This window comes from Aythya marila (genome assembly GCF_965140915.1).
Source record: "Aythya marila genome assembly, chromosome: 9".
NCBI classification, from domain to species: Eukaryota; Metazoa; Chordata; class Aves; order Anseriformes; family Anatidae; genus Aythya; species Aythya marila.
In genome coordinates, this window is record NC_139050.1 from 9,358,353 (window position 1) to 9,382,639 (window position 24,287).

Genomic DNA, 24,287 nt, shown 5'->3' on the forward strand with positions numbered 1-24,287 from the left:
GCCCGCCTCTATGGTTCCGCGCGGGGGAACGAGCGCCCCCGCTGCCCGCGGCGGGGCCGACGGGAGGCGGGCGGACTATGCCCATTCCCGCGGCCGGGCGGGCGGCAGGAGGCGGCCGGGCTCGCGCCGGACCTGCCCTCGGCCCCGCGCCCCGCTCCCCTCGCTGCCGGCCCGCGGCCCCGCCGGGCACGCGGCGCCCTGAGGCGGCGGCGGGGCGGCGGCTGGGCTGAGGCGGCCCTCGGGAGGAGGAGGAGGAGGAGGAGGAAGAGGAGGAGGAGGAAGGCGGCCGGGCGGGGGCAGGAGGTGGGCGAGCGGCGGGGCCGGGGCGCTGAGGGGGCCGCGGGGAGGCAGCGGGCGCGGAGCGGGGCCCGCGCACCCCCCCCTCACCCCCCCCTTCCTCCTCCTCCTCCCCGGTTCCGGGCTGGGCCCCGCCGAGGCCGCGCGGCGCCGGGGCCCGGCCCCCGGGGGCAGCCCCGCAGCGGGCCCGGCGGGAGGGCGGCGGCGGCGGCGGGAGGGGGCCGGGGAGGCTGCGGCCCTGCCCCGGGGCTGCGCCGGCGGCTGCGCGGCCCGCTGGGTGCCGGGGGCGAGGCGGGGGCCTGGTGCCGGCCGGCAGCCGGGGGCCGGCTTCGTGGCCGCGTTGGGAGCCGGCGGGGCGGGCTGCGGGGCGCCCCGGGTCCTGCCCCCGCCGCGCGGCCCCCGCCTGCCCTCGCAGGTTTGTGCGTGCCCCAGCCCCCCCCGCATCCTGCCAGCGCTTTTTGTGAGGGATGGAGGAGCGCTCTCCGCTTTGCAGGCAGAACGCGGCGCTGCTTTGTTTTATTCACGTGTCTGCTTCCTGCTGGCACCGCTCCTCTCCTTCCCAGCCCTGCTTGGTCCTCAGCCCTCCCTCTCCCGCATACCTGGGCAGCGCTCCTCCGGGCACTGGCACTTTACTGGAAGAGGAATTAAGTGTAGGTTCTGCTCCTGGGCAGTGCCCAGCTGTTCACAAAGCCCTGCTCCAATGCTCAGAGCTCATCTTTGGGTTTTGCTTGGGCCACATCTACAGCAAGGGCAGCCCCCCTGAGAGACCAAGCCCAAAGGCGCAGTCCTGAGCTGCTGTTACCCTTCTGCTGGGAACGAGGAGGGGAGATGCAGTGGCAATGGTTCAATGGTTTTTGTCGTTGGTGCAGCTGTCAGGCAAGAGGGATCAAGTGCTCTCAGGAAGTATTGAATGGGATGTATCTATAGTCAGTATCTATAGTCCAGATTATTTTTTCTTCATTTTTTTTCCACAATTCCATTTCCTTTACGGGAATGCCGGTTGTGGTTTGCTTTGTTGGTGGGCTCTGTCTGTTTGATGAGGTGCCTATTTTCAAAGTGTTCAGTAAGCTGTGCTGATAACTTTAAAGCATGATTTGAGGTTGTGTATGCACTCCTTCAATTTCTGTGTAAAAGCACACATTTTGCTTGCTGGATTGATTTGTGTTCTGTCTTAGAGGCACGTTGCAAAAAAAGCTGTGTGTTGCAAAGGCTTTCTTCCTCTTTTATTGCAACAAACCCAGCAACTTAGCAGAAGCAAGGAAGTAGCTGCTGTTTTTTCACCTGTAACTGTTCTGTGTATTGTTTTTGTTCGTTTGTTTGTTTCCTCCTCCTTGCCAGGGTTCTGCAGTGCTCCAGGAAGCAAGTGTTGAAGCAGGATGGGAAAAAGACGCTGTGTTCCTCCACTTGAGCCCAAGCTGGCAGCTGGCTGTTGTGGGGTAAAGAAGCCCAAGTTGTCTGGGAGCGGAACGCACAGTCATGGGAATCAGGCCACGACGGTACCAGGCTCCAGTTCAGGTCCTCTTCAGAACCACCAGCATACAGACGCAAACAATGGAAGGGAGAACGTATCTGACTTGACTTTGGGCCCAGGAAATTCCCCAATTACTCGAATGAATCCCACTTCAGGAGCTCTGAGCCCACTTACTCGGCCCAATGGAACTGCCAACAGCACCAAGAACCTGGTGGTGACAGCGGAGATGTGCTGCTACTGCTTTGATGTACTCTACTGTCATCTCTACGGTTTCCCTCAGCCACGACTTCCTCGATTTACCAATGACCCCTAGTGAGTAAATCCATCTCTGGGGGAAAGCAGAGAAACCAGCACCCAGAGCTCTGCTTTGGTTCAGGGCAGCGGTGGGGGGAAGAAGGGTTTCCATGGGGGAACAGGAAAACTGGCAGGGAGTTTTCCTGTAGAAGAAGGAAAGGGAAGGGGAGGAGGAAGGGGAAGTTCTTCTGCTTGGTCTACCAGAAACAAAAAGGATAGCTGTGAGTGCATGAAAGAGTAAAATTGCTCCGTTACATTTGTTGGAGATGATTGGAGCTCTGAAGAGCAGTGTTCAAGTGAGAACACCACTCTACAGAAGGAGAGCTAAGCAAATGTATGAGGAAGTGTGGTGCTTCTTCAGCTCGTGGCCTAATGTGTTGCATGAGACAGTCCGTGCTTTTGTCAGGGAGTGCAAACCTGCTTCGTGGTAATACTCTGCAGAAGTTGGCTCTCTGCTTTGCAACAGACTCCTCGCTCTGCAATTAACTGCACCTGCCTTCTGTAAAAGTGTGCTAGAAGAACAGACAAGAAACTGAAATCAGGCAGTTCTCAGAAAACAACAGAACAAAACAATTGATTTGAAGAGGGTTCTGCCTCTTAAGCTGGGCACTGTTGTTAACGGGATAGGGGAAGAGACGTTCTGCTGCTAGCAAAGCGGGAAGGGGGGCAAGTAAGAAGTTGAAGCAAGTTCCTGGCTGATCCTGAAACAACAGCTGAGCTAGTGAGAACTGGGCAAGGACGCCCGAGGGTGTTGGGTTGCCCAAGTTAATGGATTTACCAGGGAAGGGAACCAAACGCTTGCAAGGAGTTGAAGTGAAAATGTGACTGTTTTGGAGATGGTGCTAGCTGGACTATGCAGGGAGAAACAGAGAGCTGACTTTCAAGGACAATACCGAGATGAAGAAAGGAGGTGTGTATGAAAAGAAGTGAGGAGCAGGATGTATGAAAATGTTACCTGGCATCTTGCTGAGTGAGATTTAGCCAGCCAATGTCTGTCTGAAAGTTGAATGTGTAAGTGTGGAAATGTTAACGTTGTTAAAATGTGTGGTGGGAGGATTGCATGGGGAAGATCAATGACAGACAGACCTTCTGATGCTCCTCTAGGGACCACCTCCAGAACAACACATAAAATACAAAGTTGTTTCCCTCTTTAATTTAAATTCATGCATTTTAAATGGATGCAAAGTAGTAATGGCTTAAGAAGGTCAAGGACTTTTTCCTTGTGTTGAATGTTTCCCCACCTTGCTGGCTGTCAGCAGTCGGATGTAGGCTGTGTATCGGTTATTATCCTGGCAGGATTATGGATTCATGTTCTGAATGCTGCTGCGGGCTAAGCTGTTTAACGTTGTAAATACAAGTGAATGGAGACATGCTCTGGACTGGAACACAGAATAGTTCCGGGGACTCTCTAGGCTGAAATACTTCTACCGACGCTTTTCAGGCCTAAACTAATTATGCTCCTTTTAGGAAATAATGCATTAGTTTATTATTTGGTTGCTTGAAATGTAAAGATTTTTTTTTGTTGTTCTTTAGTCAATAATAGAGATTATTCTTATATGGCTTCATTATTTTGGTGTCAAATCAAATGTCTAGCAGGATTTTGTTGCACTTCCTGTTGACTAGTTTCTAGAAAGGCCTAATTTCAGGAATGTTGGTTGGTTGAATTGCATGTCCAACTTTGAAAAGTTAAAAACTGTTGGGCATTTCTGTGCTGATAATTAAAATAATAATAATAATAATAATTCCAAAGCAAGACCAGCTCCTTCTTTTTCTTCCCCATCTGGTCAAACACCTGCCTGAATTCTGTTGTGTTTCGGCATCCATGCTGTTGGTCATAGCACGTAGCTGCTTGTACCCCAGGGAAAGGCGTGGGGTTGCTCTCAGGTAGAGCAGCACATGGGGATGATTTGTCACACTTGAGCTGGTAAGGTAATGAACTTCAAGCCAAATGTTACTCTCATGTGTGAGAGTAAGCAAAGTGAAAATACATAGGTAATTTGTACTGTTGTCCTTTGTGACATTATAAATGTCGATGTAAGAGATGCTTGAACAAAACAGATATATACCAGAAGCCTCTCAGGAGGGACAGAGACAGATGCTGGAAGGAACAGAAAGATTCCCAGGCTTCTCCTGACCTAATTCTCAGATAGCTTATTTTTTTCAGTTGTTGTTAAACCCTAAAGATAGTAGTAGTGATGGCCAGGATCCTGCATAAACAGCGTGATAATGTAAAAGCTACAGGGCTATGGCTTGAAAACCACCCTGAATTCCAGTTACCAGCTTGAGAGGATGTGCACGTGGACAGCAGTCTTGACGATCATTGTGGAGCTGATAGCATGGTGCCTGCAGAGCGGAGGGCCTCATGCATGTCTTAACCATGAGGTTCACAAACCAGTATAGAAGTGGTAAGATTCTGAGTTACCCCTAAATTAACTTGGTAATTGAAGAAAACAGTACCTTTGCTATTCACATTACTGAAAAAATGACAATATTGAACCTGTGTGACATGCAGGTATTGAACTGGTTACTTCTGCTGTTTTAGTACAGCAGTCTGGTGGGTTTATTCAGTAGTAGTAGTAGTTTAACTGATACTAAAACTATACAGTGCAAGCTTCTAATTGCCATGTAAGACAACAAACACCCTATACAATCTGTACCGTAACTTTTTTTCCCTAGTATAAGCGAATGCTGGTATGAACAAATCATGTTTTGCTGCTTTAAATGCCCCTTGCAGTTGCAGCTGGAGAAGCTAGCTTTTAGTTGCTGGGGCTCGCCTATGCTCAGCCATGCAAGCTCTGATCAGACCCAGGGAGGATGTTGTGGCTGCAGGGAAATGGTTGCCAGCAGCTCACCAGGATATGACTGCAGAGTATTGGAAAGTGGTCTTGGGTGAATGTGGGCAAAAGATTATCGTGACTTGTCTTAAAGCATAAGGGAAATGCACTTTTCTGGGAGAGTCTATGGAACAATTGCCCTATTGTCAGCTGGACTTGTAATTTGCTAAGTGAATTTATTCCTGAGATAAAGCAGCAACATCTCTTCTACAGTGAAAAACTTTAATAGGGAATTTTTATGTACTTGTATGAAATCTTACACCTTTTTTATGCCTCAGTTGTTATGACCACATTCAAAAATGTTACAAATGAGATCTTTTAAAATATGACAGCCTTCTGAATGCAATTATCCTGTCCTTTCTGGTAATACCTCTTCTATTATAGATGCAGGAAGCTGTGTCACAGCTCAGTGGAAACTTTTTTTTTTTTTTTTTTTGTAAGGGGAAAGAGGTGAATTGGAAATGTGAACCTGTAAGATGAATCCAAGAAGAGAAGGAACTTACCTAGATTTGTATTCTATCAGTAGGGCTTTTCATTTTCTCCCTTCCCTTTTCTATCTGGGCAAAGTAATGGTTCCAAAACTTTAATTAGATTAAGCTATTTTTTCACTGAGCTTGTGACAGTAATGCTTCTCAGAAATCTCCTTTGTACATTTAGTATCTTTTTTTGGTAAGCTTTCCAATGTGTTTTCATACGCTCTGTTTCTGTTTTCTCCTTCAACATATGGTAGCTAGATGAGAATGTAAAGGGATGATATCCTGAAAGTGCCTCGGAGTGGTGCTGGAAAACTAGGACAGTAAATCCTCTGTCTTGGTCAAGGAGCCGTAAGGTGGCTGGTAGTTGCTGAAGAATGTTTCTGCTTCCTCTGTGGGCAAAGCACTGCACAATTACCACTGACAGACTGGTCGCTATTTTGGGTGGCACTGCTGCCATTGGTCACAGCTGGTAACTAGATCCTGAGCGCTGGATTTATGTGGTGATCCAGTCTTGTAATTCCTGCGTAGCTCTGGGGAACATCACTGGGCACTGCTTTGTCACTGCAATGCCGATGATGTTCTGATTACGTAGGCATAAGAAGCTCTGCTGCCTGCGTTTGAGGAACCGTCCGTTCTCTGTGCTGATGTTGCTGTCTGAACAGAACCTCTTGGTGTTGTTGTTAATGTTTACTGCAAAAATGCATCGCTTACACGGGCTTCAGGAATTTGAGGAAAGTGATTGCCTCTGCTCTGATGTAGAATCAGTCCTGTCTTCACGTTTTAGAACTTTCGCCACTATTTAATTTCAGAACGTGACTTTCTTAACGCCGTGTGTTTTCTATCGTATTATTTATCTCTTAAAGTTCCATAGAAATCCCCAGACTGATGTTTGCTGTCACTAATGACCAGCTTTCTCATTTATGTCTGGGTTCGAAGTGACGGCTTCTTCCATTCAGTACTCTGTAATCCAAAAAAGGAAGATCAATTACCCTGTTTTTATAATTAGATCAGCATCAGCAGTTGCCTTGCACAATTTTCCAGATGTTCAGACATTTTTTGTGGAGCTGCAGCCACCATTGTCTTTTCTTTACTGTTTTTCTCCACAGCTGTTTGCAATTTCACTCACTTCTTTAAAAATGAACTTTTTGCCCTTAATATTTGCTATCTTCTTCATCTGGTTATCTCTCCACAGAGCTCATTTGAATACTGTTTTTCTGAGCCTCATGTTTTCTTGGGACTTAATTGTGACTTTTGGCTTAAAAGACTGAAATCAGCCTGCTGAATTTGAGAATCTAGTGTTATGCCTGTAAATTTATGGTAGATCGGGAAATGCCGATCTGTGTGATGTTTAAGTAGGAAGGGTATAGTGATTTGGATGTGTGTTCAACAGGAGAGAATCTGTGGAAATGTAAATCAAATGTAGGGTAAGCAGAAGGAGATGTGAACGTAAGCTGAGTGCTAGGGATGGACCCAGAAGTTGGATCCTCATGGAAATAACAGGGTAAAAAAACAGGCTTGCTTTTTACACATTTAGAAGAAAAAAAAAAAAAAAAAACAATTAACTTTTATTGCAAACCTGAATAATAGGCGGTTTGTAGAATGCTTAGGGGGGGTCTTTCAGGTTCCAAAGTACTACAAATAAGGAATCTCTTTTGGCTGTATTAATTTCAGTTGTCATATAAGCTATTGGACGCTGCTGAGTGAGGTCATGATTCATGGAGGTGATGAGTAGGGGTCAGATAACTGTATTACTCATCAGAAAGCAGTGCAGACTGGCAAGGAGGGTGCTGCTGGAGACATTGCAGAGTACTGGTGGAGAGAAGGAAGTATGCTGAAAAGGTGTGAGGAGGAATGTTGTTTATTACCATTTGGGAGTGTGTGTTTTTTTATTATTGTTAGATGGCAGGTGCAAAGACGTGCCTGTTGGGTTTTACCAGAGAGAAGGAGAGAAAGCAAGTGTGTGCATACGTGCTCTCTTAGACCTTATTGGTCTCTCCTTAACCAAGAAATATCTCTAGAGACTGCAACATTTTTCTTTTTTTGCCTTTTCAGTCCACTCTTTGTGACGTGGAAGACGGGGCGAGACAAGCGGCTTCGTGGCTGCATCGGGACCTTTTCAGCCATGAATCTTCACTCAGGACTCAGGGAATACACATTAACCAGGTAACTGTGTTGAAAATGAAATAAATCTGAACTTACTTTAATTTGCTGAGGATCTGTAAGGGTTGAAGGTTAAGATATTTTATTGGACTGACGTAGTTAAATGTAATATGCTTCACGGTAAGATAAACACGGGAATTGTGTGACAGGGTGAGGCGACATGTTGGGATTTAGCAGAACATATTTGTGACGAGTGAATTTGATGTTTTAAAGCTAATGTTGGGTTTGTCTTGCGTCCTAGCAGTGTTGCCATCTTATGTAGCACATAACTTCTCTCCAGCCGCAGTAAGTGGAGGGCAGTGTCAGGAAGCTTGTACAAATGTTTGCATGTTACAGTTCACTAGATTAGGAGTAGATGGAAATCACTTTCTCTGCAGTAGCAAATATAATCAAGGAGGCATAATCAACTAGGGAATAACTGAGCATCCGACAGTTTCATCGGGCGCTTGTCTCAGGCAATGTATCTTCTCTTCCCCTAGTGCACTTAAGGACAGCCGATTTCCACCCCTGACCCGCGAGGAGCTGCCCAAACTCTTCTGCTCTGTCTCCCTCCTCACTAACTTTGAGGATGCCAGTGACTACCTGGACTGGGAGGTGAGAACAGGTGCATTTGGAACTCTGCATCACTCGTTCCGTTTGGGTTCGGGTTAGTACATAGTGATGTGTCTCCTTCGTTACCAGGGGGTATGGGTAGTCAAGCTGGGAACAGCAAAAATGGGGCTGGGAAACAAGAATGGAGGAAGGTGATGGGCTAACAGTACAGTTTTGGCGGAGGGGGGATCTTGTCAACGAGACAAGAAAGTGTTTAATGGATTTGGTCCAATAGGAGATAGGTTTAGATGTGTATATGTAAACCTGTGTAAATCCTGGGAAGTGTTTTGACACTGTAAATACAAACTGGGAGTAAAAAGTAGTTAAGACTACGGATAATTTTAGGATGTTATACACAGAGGTGTACTTAGTTCAAGGAAGGTTTAGTAGACTTTGTGGTTGGGCTAAGTTAGGCGTGACTCTCGTTTAGGGATCCTTGTCCGGCTGGACCAGCATAAGAGATGGAAAATGTCAGACTTCAAAGAAGACATACGTCAGGAGAAGTGGCAGGGAGACTCTGGGAAAGGTGGCAGAGGTTCCTTTATGCTGCTGCTTGTGAGACCTGTCTGGCCAGGACAGAGCGGGGAAGAGAATGTCTTTCATCCAGGTGAAAGGCAAACTGGCCAGTGACAGAGAAGTACACAGTGTTGCGGGAATGACAAATCAATCATGAACGTAGTCATAGCAAACGCCTCTTATTCGGCTGTTCATTTCCATCTATAGGTTGGGATCCATGGGATCAGAATAGAGTTCATCAATGAGAAAGGTGTCAAACGCACAGCCACATATTTACCTGAGGTTGCTAAGGAACAAGGTGGGTTTGAGATGACAGCTAACCACATCAGTATGTTGTGTCACAGAATTGGGTAACATAAATCTATGGATTTTGGGTTTGGATTGTAATGCTTTCCTCATAGTAGTGCCATGGATCCACCAGACTTAATCTGGATAACTGACACCTGATACAGCTGCTGCTGGGTCTTCATCTGGCCTGTCTCATCCCACATCTATGCCCAGCTGTATCGTAGTGTAAAAAAATGTTTTAGGGCTTAAGAAATAGAGGATCTCAAACTATGGATCTTCCAGCTTCATTTAGCATTGCGTCTTTCCTCTTCTATGTTTCTCCCACCAACTAGGATAACTGCAGGCTGCACAGCACCAACAGGAGAGTCCCTTTCCTCCTCATTGTTGCTAAAGTAGCATCCTCCAGATGAGGGCAGGAAACAGGGCCCCTCTGGAGCACACTTCCCATTCAAATATAGTAGCGGTCACCATGGTAACTTCTCAAAATATTGCCTCCTTTCCTCCACCTAGCAGAGTGGAGTGGTCGCATCCTCCTGGCTCTGGGGCAAAAGACTAAGGTAGGAATTTTAACTCTGATCTCTCACATAGCAGTGCACTGTGCTATCACTAGAGCATCAGGCTGATCCCAATTTGTCTATGTAAAGCTAAGTATTACCTTATTTTGAGACTTAAAGAGCTAAAACTGAGTGGCACGTGATGAAATGGTTTGGGGTCCCTGCAATAACAGCAATGCACGGACCTTTGTAATAAGAAGAGAGGTCAAACAGAAAATGAAATTTCTGTTTTATAGACCACTGCAGTTTCAGTATGAGCTAAAAGGGGTTAGCATGTGCAGGCAGTGTGCATGCAAAAGGCCATTTTGTCCAGTTCAGCACTGGTATCTCTAAAGCTCAGTTTCCTGTATAGTTTGCTTCTCTAAAGGCCTTTTAATGCATCTCCTCTCCTCTTGAAACATCGTTTTTATGCTGAAAATCATCCCTTGCTTTTATTTTTCAATAGACTGGGATCAGATCCAGACCATAGACTCCTTACTCAGGAAAGGTGGCTTTAAGGCTCCCATTACCAATGATTTTAGGAAAACGATTAAGCTCACCAGGTAAGGTGATGTATTTGTTGTCTTATATTTTATAGTGTTTTGTGGATAATTTAAGGTGTTTGTGCTTGGTGTATGTCTTCATGCTCCTGTCACGTGCTAGGCGTAGGCTGAAGGGCAAACACATAAATTCCATGTGTTAGGCGGGTAACGTGTTCAGTCTATGCAGGATCGAAGCAAGAAGTGTAACTGTCTTTTAATATAATCATCCACGTGAAAGATCAAATGAAGCAGAACACCCGAAAGTTTAAATGGCTTATTTTTCCGTATGTTTAAAACGGACTTCCTTTTCTCAGTGTGCTGATCTGTGGATCGTGGTGACAGCTGTCTTAAAACCAAGCCATTCTCAAATATGGCTGCTTTTCAGAATTTGCTTTTCTATACCCCTAGCTATCCCATTGGTTTCAATTTGTTAGTTTAAAAGAAACACCCTAATGTATCAGGTTGTTCCCTGCCTCTGGAGAAAGGTTTTCATTAAAATCAGGTGTAATACAGACTTAGTGCAATTCACTTTGAAGTTACCTCTTGCATAGTATGCTTATAAGCACCTCTGGGAATCTCTGGTCTCTCAGAAGGGACTTCACATTTTGTGAATTCTGATTTGATAACATGGTCTAAGTTACACGTATGCTATAACAAACCTCCTCTCACCCAACTCTCTGTCATCTGCTTTCACCAGCCTTTCAAGTATGAAGATCTGAAAAGCAAATAGTACTTAAATACTGGTTATTTAGTCTCTGAAATGTTGAGTTTTCAGCTTCCAGCAAGCTCATGTCCTTTTTTTTTTTTCCTCCCCGTTCCACAGGAAGTAGATAAAAAGAATACAAATTAATCAGTTGTTTCCCATGTGCCACTTCAGGAGTCCTCTTAATTATGGTTGCCTTGAATAGGGCTCAACTTTTGGGACACCAAAGCTAAATCAAGCTTAAAAGTTTACTTACCCAAACTCTCACATGAGGTGATGGCAAACGAAGTACCTTTTGAAGTCAGTGGGGGCCTCTTTGCTATTGTTAGCTGTGATCCAGAAGCTGATGTAGGATCAATGGCATTTGCCGAGCCCAAACTGCGCGATCTGCTCACGGTTCGTGTTCTGCTGCTGTGTCCGCAGGTACCGCAGTGAGAAGGTGACAATCAGTTACGCGGAATACATGGCCTCCCGTCAGCATTGTTTCCAGAACGGCACTCTTCATGCCCCCCCCCTCTACAATCATTACTCCTGACACACGGCTGCATGACCAGTCCCACCCCCCAGTTGCTGCCAACGGCTACGACATCATTGGGGCGGATGCCTCCTCTTCCTGGTCCAGTTACTTCTATTACTGCACCATTTTATGATGCTAGCTTCCGTTGCCAAGTCTGCCTTCCAGCTGACCTGGGGGGAAGATGAGAGCATGACAGAACTTCTGGGGCCCAAGCCTTATCTCAGCCTTCCCTCCGCGTGGGGGTTCAGTTGGATCGGGGCTCCATGCCTATGAACTGTCGCGAGGTGCAGAAGACCTCTAGGAGTGAAAGTGCCACTTGAGACTGGTCTGTTCTTGTGCGTGACCGACACTCCAGAACCTCGAGCTGTTGGTTATGGAACCCCCCAGATCAAGTAGGAGCATTCCCCTGGCAGCCTGGGCAACGGAGTCCAACAAAACATTTTTTAGGTTCTTTTTAATTTTTTTAACCTCTGGTATCTGTTGTGTACCAAGAGCTGATTGCAGTCCCCACACATCATATGGGGAGGGTTGAACATCTGGATAGCACCCCATCCTCACGGACAGAAAACAGTTCAAGGTGTGAAAAACCTTTGGATGGTATTGCAGATGAATCCAATATTTAAATAAACCCTAGAAGGCTGTAATTCTCAGATTCCACCATAGGTTGAATTCTCTAGAACTCCTTTTGGTTAACTGTTTTTTGGGTTTTTAGACAGTGCTTTGTAATGTAGCCTGCTATGAAATAGAATTCTGTTAAGCCTCTAGGAGAGCAAAATGTGGTGCTGTGCATGCGAAGGACAAGGTGCTAGAGTATACCCTGGACAGTCTTCTCTGTTACTACCAAGTTTTGTGTTGAAACGTTTGTAACAGAGCCTGATTGGATTAGGGATGGGGAGGGGATTGCAAGGAATTGACTGTAGTCATACGAGAGAGACAAGTGACTGAAATTTGTTTAATTTAAGAAAACAGTCTCGGGGACCTTCCTTTTGATAGGACAGCCACTTTCTCTAGTGTGACTTCTGATCGTGAGAATTGTCAGTGTTCTAGTTTATAGCAGGCCTGGGGAATAAAACTGTGTAGTTTGGTAAGCTACCTTATACAGCTTTTCCATTACCACATCAAGGCAATGAGTGAGGAAAACGTATACTGCCCAAACTGTATGGAACTCGTGCACTCTGTACTTCTCCTATCACTGAGGACTGCAAGAAGTACTGCAGGAGGAAGGTATGTTATCCAGTTATTTCTGCAGCCTCTTTGAGGGACGCCCTCTCAGTGAGGTCACTGGACTACGAAATATATTTTTTTTCCAAATTCCTGGAGGGTTAGCAATGATGAGGAGAGAAGATACAAGCGCATAGCAGAGTAGTGGCTGTTTGGCTGCATATATCTTTAAAGTTTGCTTATGTGTGGTAATGATGACTTTTTAAATTGGCTGGTTTTCCAAGCCTGAAATTCTCTCCTGGCGTGGCAGGGAATAGGGCTGGTAGAAAGCTCAGAACTGCATGCTGCTGCTCCTGGTCCTAGAGAAGCAAACAGGACGGTGCAGTTTTGCCTGGTGGTGGTTTCGTGTTCTCCTGCTGCTGGAGGAGAGACGTGAGGGAAAGGAGGGGGTCCTAATCTGGATAACTGTGCAATATCGACCCAGCTTTCCTCCTGTACTGGGTCATTCTTCTAAGTTGCCACTTTTCCCTTGTGATGTTGTTGAAAAGCAATCGAAGATTAAGGGATTGTTTCATGATTTCCTGCTGCTGAGAATAAATCGGTCTTGTTACAAACTTGAGTGGTTTGTAATTACTCTCCCAGGTGCCCTGCAGTGATGGGGGAGGGTGGGGTCAGCTCTGGACATACCATTCACCTTTCAGCTGTCAAACAGTATGATACATAGGGCTACACCCATTACTGTTCAAGTGTTCTATGTTAGAATTTAATTTCTAAAAGGTTTAAAAAGAGCAAAAAAAAATGGTGCTAAAACTTCACCCCTGAGCACGCTCAGTGAGACTGGTCATGCAGGCATTTAGTGCCGGGCTTCTCAACTATTGTTTCTTTTTCAACTGTTTGCCCTGTTCTGTGTCTTCAGCAGTGTATAGTGTTTTCCTGATTTAATTTTATTTGAATAGGGGATGACTAAGGGGTGGGGTGGGGAGGGTTAGCTGTCATTTTTAAAGAACAGAATTTTACGAATGAGTGACTTGGTTGGTTTGAGCTTGAAGCGGGCTAGATGGTTTGGGACCGAGGAAGCCTTATCCTCTCCCACTTCCATTTCCCTGCTCAGTCTGTTTAAAAAAAATAAAAACACAAAAAAACAAAAACACCTCTAAATATGTACTGTGTTCTTGTCTTGCTGCAGTGAGGAGAGAAGCTAGTAAATCAGAACCACTGGTCTGCTGCCTAAGAAACGGGCCCTCTCAGCTTTAGTTCCATAAGGGTCCAGCTCTAAAATCAGTCAAAAAAAAAAGTGTGTCGATAGTTAAATTAGCTCACAAAAAATGTATGACAAGGACAGGTGGTCTCAGGAAATAATCCCATTTCTAGATCATTACATGGCAGCTATGCATAAGGATGAAAGAAGTGAACTAGAAACAAAATGTACTTTGGCCTCAAGATGGAGGCCACAAAACCCAGCGATTTAATAATTTTTTTCTGGGGTTACTTTGCTGGGACGGCATGTTAGAAATACTCCTCAAAGCAATTGTCACCTGGTTTGATCTGGATTTATCTCATCCTTAGAAGCAAGTGCCTTTTGGTCTAGAAGGGCTTATTCTCATGATAACCACAGCTGAGAAATAATCTCACTGCAAGTATGAATTGTCTTTGTTTTACAGTAAATACAGAAGAATGTCTTTGATCACTGGAGTCTGTCAGTGTTGGAATGTTTCCACTGTGAGGTTCTTAATTTTTTTTTCATTATGTTCAACTGTCAATCTCAACTGAGATCACTTCAGTTTGGGAAGGTTTTATGGTCAAAGTATCACAATATCTACAATTTATAAGAAAAATCTGTAAGAAATCTAAAAGTTCATTTTAACCTTTGCACAGGATAATTTGTTTTCATAGTATACTAACGAACATCTGCAATCTTCACTGACTATTAGTGCTGTTTTCTGTTTGTATTTTGGAAACTACATGTTGTTTTGTTTTGGGTTATTTTTGGTTAATTTATTTCCTCAAAGCAGGAGACCTCTTTTGACCTTCAGTGCAGAGATGTCAGACCAATTATTTGTATTACACTTGGTTGCCTCCTACCTATATAATAACTTCTGAGTGTAAATAATTGAACTCTATCCTCTAATGAAGTATTGTAGAGAATAAATCATAATGGAAAAAAGATTATTTGTACTGTCCTCTTTGTATGGTTTCTCACAGCATTTATGGGACATGATGAAATCTTTCTCATCTAGCAAGCTGAATAATATGCTATCTGTACAAACACCAAGCCGCCCTCCAAATGCTGTTATACGTTCAGGACAAGGGAGGTTGCTAAAAAATGAAATGGTAGCTGCCTGGAAGCATAAAAATAATCATGGCAGGCTCACTGTAAGAAAGTAAAGAGACATAGGAAAATTAAAAATAAAATTTAAATATTTTCATTAATATAGCATGATTCACGATACAGCAAAATCTTTGTATCCTCAGATAAAGTTCACTTGGCAATAACTCCACTCATTGTCATGATGGTGAAATATATACAGCACAGGCAAGTTGAATTCTTTAGCATTCTACAAATCCTGGATTTCTAAATCTGACTTGGTTTTGGTCTTTTAAAATGAACTAGTGAAAAAAGATTATCTGTACTTTACAGGTTGTTGTCCTCAAGTGATCTTCAAAATAAAAAATAAAATTAAAAAGAAAAACACATTTCTAGTTTCTTATTAAGTATTTTAATGGCTGCTTTGGGACAAGATAACTGATTTGAGACGCACGTTTTGTTGCACATTCCATATGTTTTCAGGCTATTGGTCATTTCTGTCGTATGGCAGACGTGTAGTTAAAGCTCCTACAGTTCACCTTTGTGGTTCTTGGAAAATGCAGTCCTGGGTAGCAGTGAAGAACAGATTAAGACCAGCAACATAAGTATATACCCTAACAAGGAGCAGAGTTTTGATTTAAATATGCCCAAGAAACTTAGTGACTTCAGGGCAACTCCAAAGCATAAAATTAGATTTCCTTGGAAGATTTAAGTTAGTGCAAAAATGTATTTTCCTTAATTATACTTCTGATACTAGTAAAGATAAATTTCTTATGCACTACAAGTGTTGGGTTAAGAAGGAATCTGTAGCTAGCATGATTTCCAGGTGACTTGCAAATTTTGAAGTCAACCATAAAACTAACATCCGCAGTTGTGTGCCCAGATATGCTATCAATTATATCCTCTCAGCTTGTTAACTAGAATACAGTGATTTATTTTCGTATATATTTTTAATGGCATCTGTGTTTTTCCTTCCTTCATTTTTTGGGGGGTTCACATTTAATCAGTCAGACATCAAATCTTTGTCCAGTGTCTTTCATCAGAGATTCTGGTGCGCATGCTGCTTTCTGTGACTGCAGTAACACTCAGCAGCTCCCTGTGAAGATGAGGTCAGGCAGAAGCATGTGCTTCATTCTGGAAACAAATTGCAGAAAGGTTAGGAGAAAGTTCTGTAAGATATTTCAAATGAACAACATGTGAGTATTTTTATTCCAAACATAAATTATATGGGGGAGAGCAGGAACAGAATTTATATTAAGAGCTATCTAATTGTGATGGAGAAATGCCACATCTCAAAGATAAAAATTAAAGCCAGGACCTTCCCATCTTTCCCATGTGACTCGATAAACTGTATTAATATGTATACTGAGCTATGTATTGTGAGTATTGCTCTCAAACTGACTTATGGTACATAGAGCAGAAACATTCGTGAACCGTTTTTGCCACAATCCAGGAAAAGATAAGCTGTGAATATGTTTGCTGATCACTCTCGACACTGAAAACCTGGAAGACCTTTGTTACATTTTCCTTAAAACAAGTATGTAATGCTACAAACTGACAGGTATCCAGATTGTTGATCTGTCATTGTTTTTCTTTTTGTAGTTAGTGAGGCCACTTTTTTTAACGGATTAATTGTGGCATAAATTGTGCATTATACAACCAGTTGACAGCATGTTTAGATATCATTATATATGTATTTAAAAAATGTAACAAATCATGCAAAAGACAGTTTTGCATTCAGAAGCTTATCATCATCGTATTATTGGATATCAATACAATTTTGTATTCCTTATGTATTAGATGTATTTGTTATATTATATATAATATTAAAAGGAGTAAAAAATTAAGGTGAAATTATGTGAAAAAGTAAACTTGTTTAGTTATACTTTAAAAACACATTAAAAAAACAAACGTGTAAATCTTGTGCAATAATGACTATGATAGCAGCTGTCATTCTAAGCAGGTGATGTTATCTCCACAATGATTTTGATACTCTAGCACATTAGAAATATTGATGACAATGAGATTAAGGTTTTAATATCCTAATCTTATCACTGCTAATAAATCAAAAGCTTTTCTTTTTTTTTTTAAAAAAAAAAAGGGGCATTGACACGTCACACTAAATAGCAAATTATGGGTACAAAGCTTAAAAAATAGCTAGGAAGATGAGCTTTATTTTGCTGTTGAGTCAGAAGGAAAGATTGCAGAATACAGTTAAACTGACAATGGAACATCTGTGTTCCAAGTTCTTCCTACATTTTACCTCACAGAGATATTTAGCTAAACTTGTTTTGCTTTGATTGGTAAAGATCTGTATTCATGTAGTTAGTTGTTACTGGGTGTTTTCAAATTGAGGAAATTAAGAAATTACCATGGTAAGTCTATCTAACAAACCACTGTCTCATATCCTACCTCCAGCAACAGTCAGTACTTTCTGCACTGGAATATGCAATAGCAGGTCACGATAAACAAGATTTGTTCAACTCTTTTTTTTTTTTTTACTCAGTTCATTTTTAGGATGTGGTTGGTCAGTATGCCTGAAACTTAAAGTCATTCACTTTGTTTTAATCTAGTGCATCTTACTTTTTATGCACATTTTTCCAATTTATTTTATAAATGTTAAAACAGGCAGCAAGAGTAGGTGAGGAAGAAGCCATTACTTTTAAAAAATAAAGAAGCCTGGTACTCTGTTATGCTTGGTTAGTTGGAGAGGCTGAACGGTATGTACCGTGCATTTCTTTAAGTGTATTTTTAAAATTATAAAAAAAAAAAAAAAAAAAAAAGCCAGGGGAGTGGAGGAGAATCAGGTTCCATTCAGGAATGTTCTTATTTGTCTAACTCTTGAGACCTTAACCAAACACATTCGTGACAATGAACCTTTATCTTCTATGACAGCCTCTTTAGCTGTACCTTTAAACTCTTCAAGTATCTGGCTTTCCCTTAATGGTTTTAGTTTTCATATACTTAAGTAGACCAGATCCTTGGGGAAACACAAAGGTGAAATTCATAACCTATACTTCTGCAAGCTACCTACTGTTCTGAGGACCACGATGTTCTGAGTAGATGGGTGATTAAGAAGCCGTTGGGATTCCAAGTGATTTTAAATGCTTCTTTCCTCAGTCTGGCATGGATTTCCTTATTTTCTTGTAAACGTAATTGAAATTGTCCAATTTGCCAGATGTTCCCTGAGATATTTTTGTTCTATTGTCCTCATTGTACCACTTAGGAAATTTCTATCAGTTTCTCTGCCATGCTCGAATATTCTGTTAGCAAATATTAAAGATCAACGATTTGATCCCGTAAATATTCTTACAGTTTACACTTAACTTGTTCCTTTTCGCAGCACGCAAGAAGCAGTTCACCTGGCATGGCTGCAAGTTCACAAGAACAGGAGTGGTTTCAGGATCAAGTCTCCAACAGCCTGATTTTGCCTTTCTTTAAGGGCACAGGACAACGTTGTAAGGGCTGGTAAGATGATTACTTTAAGTCTTAAGCCTTCATGTGAGCTCTCTAGGGAAAGTACCACTTGGTTATTTTGTTGGCGGCCTTCCCATGACTAGCGTCAGGAGAAACGTTATTTCCAGCCTCGTTATCATTTTTGAGGTCTATAGACTAGTTCTGGGTGGTCTGAAGACAGTGACCTCCCACCCAAAGTGTGCTATCAATTCTCCTTCCTCCCAAACTCGGGTGTATTTGACACCGACCCAGAGAGAAATTCTGGAGTGGGCAGCCTTCCTAAGGAGCTGTTTTGCTACACTTTTCCTCATGTCGCTGAAGCCAAACAGAGGCGCCTGCAGCTCCTGGCTTCACAGCGCTGCGGGCTGAGGGGGCTGAAGGCGCAGCTGCCGCCTCGCTGGGCAAACACACCCCGCTGCACTGTCCCTAAGGCAGGGCCCCGCGCAGTTTGGAGCTCTCGGGTTATTTCCTAACCGCGAGCACAGGGGCTCACCGCCCCCTCAGCCGGGCCCGCCCCGCCGCGGCTCTCCCTTCCGCTGCTCAGGGCTTCCGCTGCCGGCAGCGGGGAGATGGCGGCGGGCGGCGCCGACCCGCGAACGGCCGATGTGGAGGAGGACGCCTCGCAGCTCGTCTTCCCCAAGGGTGGGCGCCCGGCCGGGAGGGAGGGAGGGAGGCGGTGAGGGGGGAGGGAGGCGAGCCCCCGGCTGTGAATTTTATTTTATTTTTTCAGGAAATTATCCTGTGTAAACCCACCCCAGAGCTGTATTTACTGCTTAAGGTCCGGGGGAGTGGTGTGTGTGTGTGTGGGGAATATCGTCCTGAAAGAGTTTTTTTTTCCCCACATGATTTTAATCTAAAATCTCCTCCTTGGCCGTGCTCAGCAAAGGTTGCCAGAGCCTTTCGAGCCCTGCCCTGCTGCTGGGGGCTCTCATGAAAGGGTGCCCTGGAGTGGATGCCCCCCCTGGTTTTCTGATAGGACTAAATTTTACCGGGTCGATCACCGTTTCAAGCTCTTTAAAAATGTTCAGCAGCGTTCCCATTTACTTTCAAAACTCCTTAGAGGTCCCTCCAAGACCGTAGGTGTCACTCGTGAATAATACACTTCAACATACTTCATGCCCAAGCCAAGTCACACGTCGCTTAAGTTCTGCCAAAAGTAGGTGAAAAAAAAACCATGTTGCGTAAGTGTGACAAACCAGGAGCCCGTGGCTGCAGAAGTAAAATGTGTAATCAAAAAGACAAACACATTGGGTAGTCATGCAAAATGGTGTAATTTTAATCTATATTTATACCTACATATTTCAGAAATTCTGTCTAATCATTGACAAAAGGGTTTGCACGATTACAGCGAAGCACGCTGTTATTTCCTTATTTTCTAAAGCTCTGTTACATACAAAACTCCCTTTTGTGGACTTTTTAATCCATGGTTTACCTGTTTTTATGCCGGTGTTCATTTATTCAAATGCAGAATTTGAAACTGCGGAAACTCTTCTAAATTCAGAAGTGCACATGCTTCTTGAGCATCGTAAGCAACAGAATGAGAGTGCAGAAGATGAGCAGGAGCTTTCTGAAGTCTTCATGAAAACTTTGAATTACACAGCACGTTTCAGCCGCTTCAAAAACCGTGAAACCATTGCCAGTGTTCGTAGGTGAGTGGAAGAATTAGGATATAATACTATATTGGTGAATTTGAAATGTAATGTTGTTTTATGTAAGTACAGTTTAGTGGTGCCTACTGATTTGGACTCATATAAATTTGAATATTGTCATTCTGGAAAGGCATGACCTTTTATCATAATTCTTCATGTAGAAATGTACTTGGTCTCTGTCCTGCCTTTTGAACTGCTTTGATAGCAGATTGACAGCAGATTTCAGTAAATGGAAGGCTTTTCTAGGCTATTTGTAGAGTAATTCTAGGGGAAGTAGGGCTTCCCATGGTGGTGATTTTTTTTTCCTGTTAAATTATGTAATGTCTTTCTTAATGGAAAGTAAACAACAACAACATCACAAAGCATGCTTATGGCACTGAATTCAAAAAACCTTGAATTCAGTGCCATAAGCATGGTAGTTCTTTGTTATCTGTTTGGTTTGTATTATGCTTCTTTATATTTCTGTCTTGTAATTTCACCAAGTTGTTGTCGTCCTTTACAGTTTGCTACTCCAGAAAAAGCTCCATAAGTTTGAATTGGCATGTTTGGCTAACTTGTGTCCTGAGACAGCTGAAGAAGCCAAAGCTTTGATTCCTAGGTGAGCATTTATGTATTGCAAAAGGACTGGTTTATACTTTCCTGTGATCTAAAGGTTGCTATGGACAGACACCTTCTTTTCAATATGGCTCTGTTGATGGGGAAGCTTTCTGTCTTGAGTTGTTATTCACCTATTCGTTGATCTGACAGAGAAGCAAACTTTTTAAGTATCCCTAAAGCACTTGAGATAAAATTTACTGGAATGAGTCAATGGCTCAAATTGTGGTTCTCAGCCCACTTAGCTATGTATGTTTTGTTTGTCTGTTTCTGTTGGAGCAAACAACAGAGCATTCCTATGAACTGTTCTGTAATGTACAGGTGGGACAGAAACTTCTTTCAGTATCGTATTTTGATTTGTTACCTAATGGCCTCAGAAAGAGGAGGAAATCAAACACTCATCTGAACTGTTTTCTTCCTCGTATGCTAAGATTTCACAGAATAGTAGAATCTTTCAGGTTAGAAAAGACCCAAAAGATCAAGTCCAATCATCTACCTAACTACCAAGTCCACCACTAAACCATGTCCCTAAGTGCTGCATCCACGTTTCTTAAATACCTCCAGGGAAAGAGACCCCATCACTTCCCTGGGCAGCCCATTCCAATGCCTAACCACCCCTTCTGGGAAGAAATTATTCTGAATATCCCATCTAAACCTCCCTTGGTGCAACTTGAGGCTCTTTCCTTGCGTTCTTCATAGTAAGTCTGTAATGGCTGATGAGCTTGAGGCTACGTGGGCTTCATTTAGATGTCTGTTCAAGCCAGCACCTGGGTTGCCTTTTTGATACAATGATTTGAAATCATTCAGCAGAAGGTTCTGGGAAGGATGCAGTTCTGTCACCTACAGAGAGGGCATTGCGTGGGTATCTGAAATTAATACAGAGGGTAGCAGGGAGGCTACTTCCAAACCCTTTAATAAACCCTCATTGGTTTTTATCTTGCAGCCTGGAGGGCCGATTTGAAGATGAGGAATTACAGCAGATTCTTGACGACATTCAGACTAAACGCAGCTTCCAGTACTAAGTTAACCCTCAATCCTTCTGCGTAAGGCAGAAAAATCTGAGAGCTTTGATTGTTTCTCAGCCCTCTGCACCAATCCAGCTCCCGGGCTGAGTGAGGGAGCTGTGGATGAAGGGTACTCCAGCACCAGCACGTGCAGGTGCTCTCGAACTGGGGATGTGTTTAGTCCTCTTGGTTTGTTCCATGTGTGTTTGGTTAAGGACTGCTGTATTGTGAGGGCCAAAGCACCTGAAAAGTCGTAGTGGCTCAAGTATTTGTTTCTTCCATGCCCCTCTCCCTGGTTTGGGATTGTTCTACGTGTTTCTGCTTTTTAGCAGAAATGTAGATGTGACTTTTTTTCTTTTGTGACCTTCCAAAAGAGATGGGGACGCTGCTTCTTGACTCGTGGAGACCTGACTCTTGGAAGATTGAGGGATGGCCAGAGTCAGCTTCTGTTGTTTTTTTAATCGTTCAATTGGGAGGGTGGAATTTCACAGCTTCCCTGATTTTGTATTGCTGTTCAGTGTAAATTAAAAGACGTTTCTAATGAACGGCCTGTGCTTTATGAACGGGAGATGGCGCGTCCTGGTTTTATTACGAGGGCCTTTTTAATAAACGGTAGCTTGGAAGGAGAAAAAAACTCTCGGGGGGGGGGGGGGAGCCGCGCTGACGGGAGGGAAGAGGGAAGATGGCGGCGGCGCCGCTGCTGACAGGGCGCAGAGCGTGGCCCGGGTCATGGCTGCGCGCCGGGAGCCCCGCCCCCACCGCAGTGCGCACGCGCGCGCCGCTTGGCGCCTCCACCCGCGCGGGGAAGGAGCCCGTGGGCGGGGCGGCCGGCTTCCGGCACGTCCGGCAGCGCCGCGCATGCGCGGTCGCCGCGGCCTCTCGCGCCGCCGTGCGTCTTGACGTAGCGCGCGTGCACCGCCCCCGGCGCTGGTGGGGGCAGGAAGATGGCGGCGGGCCGCGGAGGGGGCGCGTGAGGCGGCGGCGGGACGGGGCCGGGCCGGGACGGACGGGAGAGCGCCGGGACGGGACGGGACCGGGAGGGACGGGACGGGACGGGACGGACGCGACGCCGGCGGGACGGTGAGTGCGGCTCGGGGGCGGGCCGGCGGCGGCGGCGCCCAGCGGCTGGGAGCGCGGCTCTTCCGCCATGTTTAGGCCGCGGCCCAGGCGCGGGGAAGGGGCCGAGCCCCCGGGAGCGGCGCTGAGGGCGGCGGGCAGGGCCGGGCAGGGCCGGGCAGGGCCGGGCCGGGCAGCGCCCCGCGGGTACGGGGGGTTTAGGGGCCTGCTGCCGGGCCCGGGGGTAGTGGCTGGGCCTCTCCCGCCTGCTGCCCGGCCTCCGCCCCGCGCCGCGCGTGGCTCTCCCGGGCCTGCCGCTCCTCGGTTCCTCCTCCTGTCCCCCTTTTTTTTTTTTCTCTAAACATCGCTGTTTCTTCCTCTGCTTCGGGTTTGAGGCTTGGGGCCAGGCTGGGGCTGCTTGGAGGCGGGAGTTAGGGAGCTCAGGCCTCTGTGGGCTGCGTACAGCCCCATGTGGCAGGCACTTTGTGGCTCTGGAAGGGGAGGGTCGGCTTGGTAAGCGTGTGGTGGCACACTCGATCAGTAATTTGCCAGTCCGAATAAGTAGTAAACGTAGGTGACCTCTTGAAGTAATTGCCAAACACTGCTTCTCTTTTTTCAACCAGAGACAACTCGCTAAACTTTGTGCCTTCTTGAAAGTGGGTGTTAATTCTCTCTTGCTTACTGTTAGATTCTTTTTTTATGATTAGATATTTGTATGCCTTGAAATACAATATTTTGCGGTATTGATAGTCATTTGAGCGCATCTGTTTGTCTTACAAAACTTGTCATAGGTAAGTAGTTCTGTACTCTGCTGGTTTTGTACCTCGTGAGATTCTTAATCACCGTTTTTGAGCAGCAGTTGGGAATCTGTTTTTCTGTGTAGCTGTTTGTCCCTCATTCTTACTGTAACCCGTGTTTATGCTTTTATACTTTTTCTAAGTCAGAAATGCTTCTGTGCTTCCTGTAAGAAAGGCGCTACCACATCCACCTCTGTCAGAAAGCTTACAGTATGTAGACAATACTGTATCAAAATACTTGGAGTTCCTTCCTCCTGAATTATTTGTCAGCAAAATTGACTTTTAATTCTAAGCAGTTTGCTACAGTGTTCTCGTATCATCTGGATTATAATAAGAAATAAAATATTTTTTTAAAATCTAGTTCTTATCATCTTATTCAGTTATGCTATAGTATTCCTAAGGGGAAGCTCTGAAACTGTGATGAAAATACATTTTATTTAAGCATACTCAGCTTAGTAAGAACAACTTGTTGTGTCTTTTGATTGATTTGCTGTTAGCATTTTTGGATTTCCCTGCCCATCTGCTCCACACTTTAGAAGCTGGACTTGACTTAACCTGTGGGCATTTGATCGTTTCAGAAGTTGATGGAATTAACCAGATTAAGGGCATCAATTTTGAGGAAAAAAAAAACACACTGACAGATCACAGAGGGGCATCTCTTCGAGCTGCACAGAATGTTGTGTGAAAATAACTAGTGGACGTTTGTCGTGGAGCCGTAGGATGGGTTGGGTTGGGTTGCAAGGGACCTCAAAGCCCACCTGGCCCCAGCCCCCTGCCCTGGGCAGGGCCCCCTGTCCCCAGCCTCATCCAGCCTGGTCTTGGGCACTGCCAGGGATGGGGCAGCCACAGCTGCTCTGGGCAGCCTGGGCCAGTATCTAAATATCATTTAATCTGATAAGAAACTCTAAGAGTTGCTAAAACATTTTAATTGTAGTATCTGACACTAAAATTTTCCCTCGGTTACATGAAGTGTTGGTCCTTCACTGGATCCTTGCTCTTTCAAGTTGTAAAAGAATGTCAGCCAAAAAGCAGCAGTAAACAAT

General features: G+C 44.6%; 3 protein-coding genes across 9 annotated transcripts in view; all 3 read left to right on the forward strand.

Annotated features, from left to right (window-relative positions):
* Window positions 1–54: 54 nt before the first annotated feature.
* AMMECR1L (AMMECR1 like) lies at window positions 55–15,026 on the forward strand. Of its 5 annotated transcripts, XR_014318161.1 has the most exons (8): window positions 418–712; window positions 1,636–2,080; window positions 7,425–7,535; window positions 8,012–8,126; window positions 8,847–8,937; window positions 9,441–9,484; window positions 9,927–10,023; window positions 11,129–15,026. XR_014318161.1 is itself a non-coding variant. In XM_082767723.1 (7 exons), the coding sequence occupies exons 2-7, from the start codon at window positions 1,674–1,676 to the stop codon at window positions 11,238–11,240; spliced, it is 933 nt and encodes a 310-aa protein (XP_082623849.1). In that variant the 5' UTR covers window positions 55–303; window positions 1,636–1,673; the 3' UTR covers window positions 11,241–15,025. The 5 variants fall into 5 exon arrangements, 4 of the variants coding, with proteins under 4 accessions (XP_082623849.1, XP_082623847.1, XP_082623848.1 ...); XM_082767723.1 differs by lacking the exons at window positions 418–712; window positions 9,441–9,484 and adding an exon at window positions 55–303 and having other exon boundaries at window positions 11,129–15,025; XM_082767721.1 differs by lacking the exon at window positions 9,441–9,484 and having other exon boundaries at window positions 422–712; window positions 11,129–15,025.
* A 3,607-nt stretch (window positions 15,027–18,633) lies between these two features.
* On the forward strand, window positions 18,634–21,934 carry POLR2D (RNA polymerase II subunit D). Its single transcript, XM_082767705.1, has 4 exons — window positions 18,634–18,786; window positions 19,613–19,793; window positions 20,296–20,391; window positions 21,331–21,934. Exons 1-4 carry the CDS (start codon window positions 18,714–18,716, stop codon window positions 21,407–21,409), a joined length of 429 nt encoding a protein of 142 aa, XP_082623831.1. The 5' UTR covers window positions 18,634–18,713; the 3' UTR covers window positions 21,410–21,934.
* Window positions 21,935–22,411: 477 nt separating this feature from the next.
* Window positions 22,412–24,287, forward strand: part of WDR33 (WD repeat domain 33) — a 67,321-nt gene continuing 65,445 nt past the window's right edge. For all 3 annotated transcript variants that reach the window (XR_014318162.1, XM_082767726.1, XM_082767725.1), the window contains exon 1: window positions 22,412–22,471. The gene's annotated coding sequence lies outside the window, so the exon portion shown is untranslated. The remainder of the gene's footprint in view (window positions 22,472–24,287) is intronic.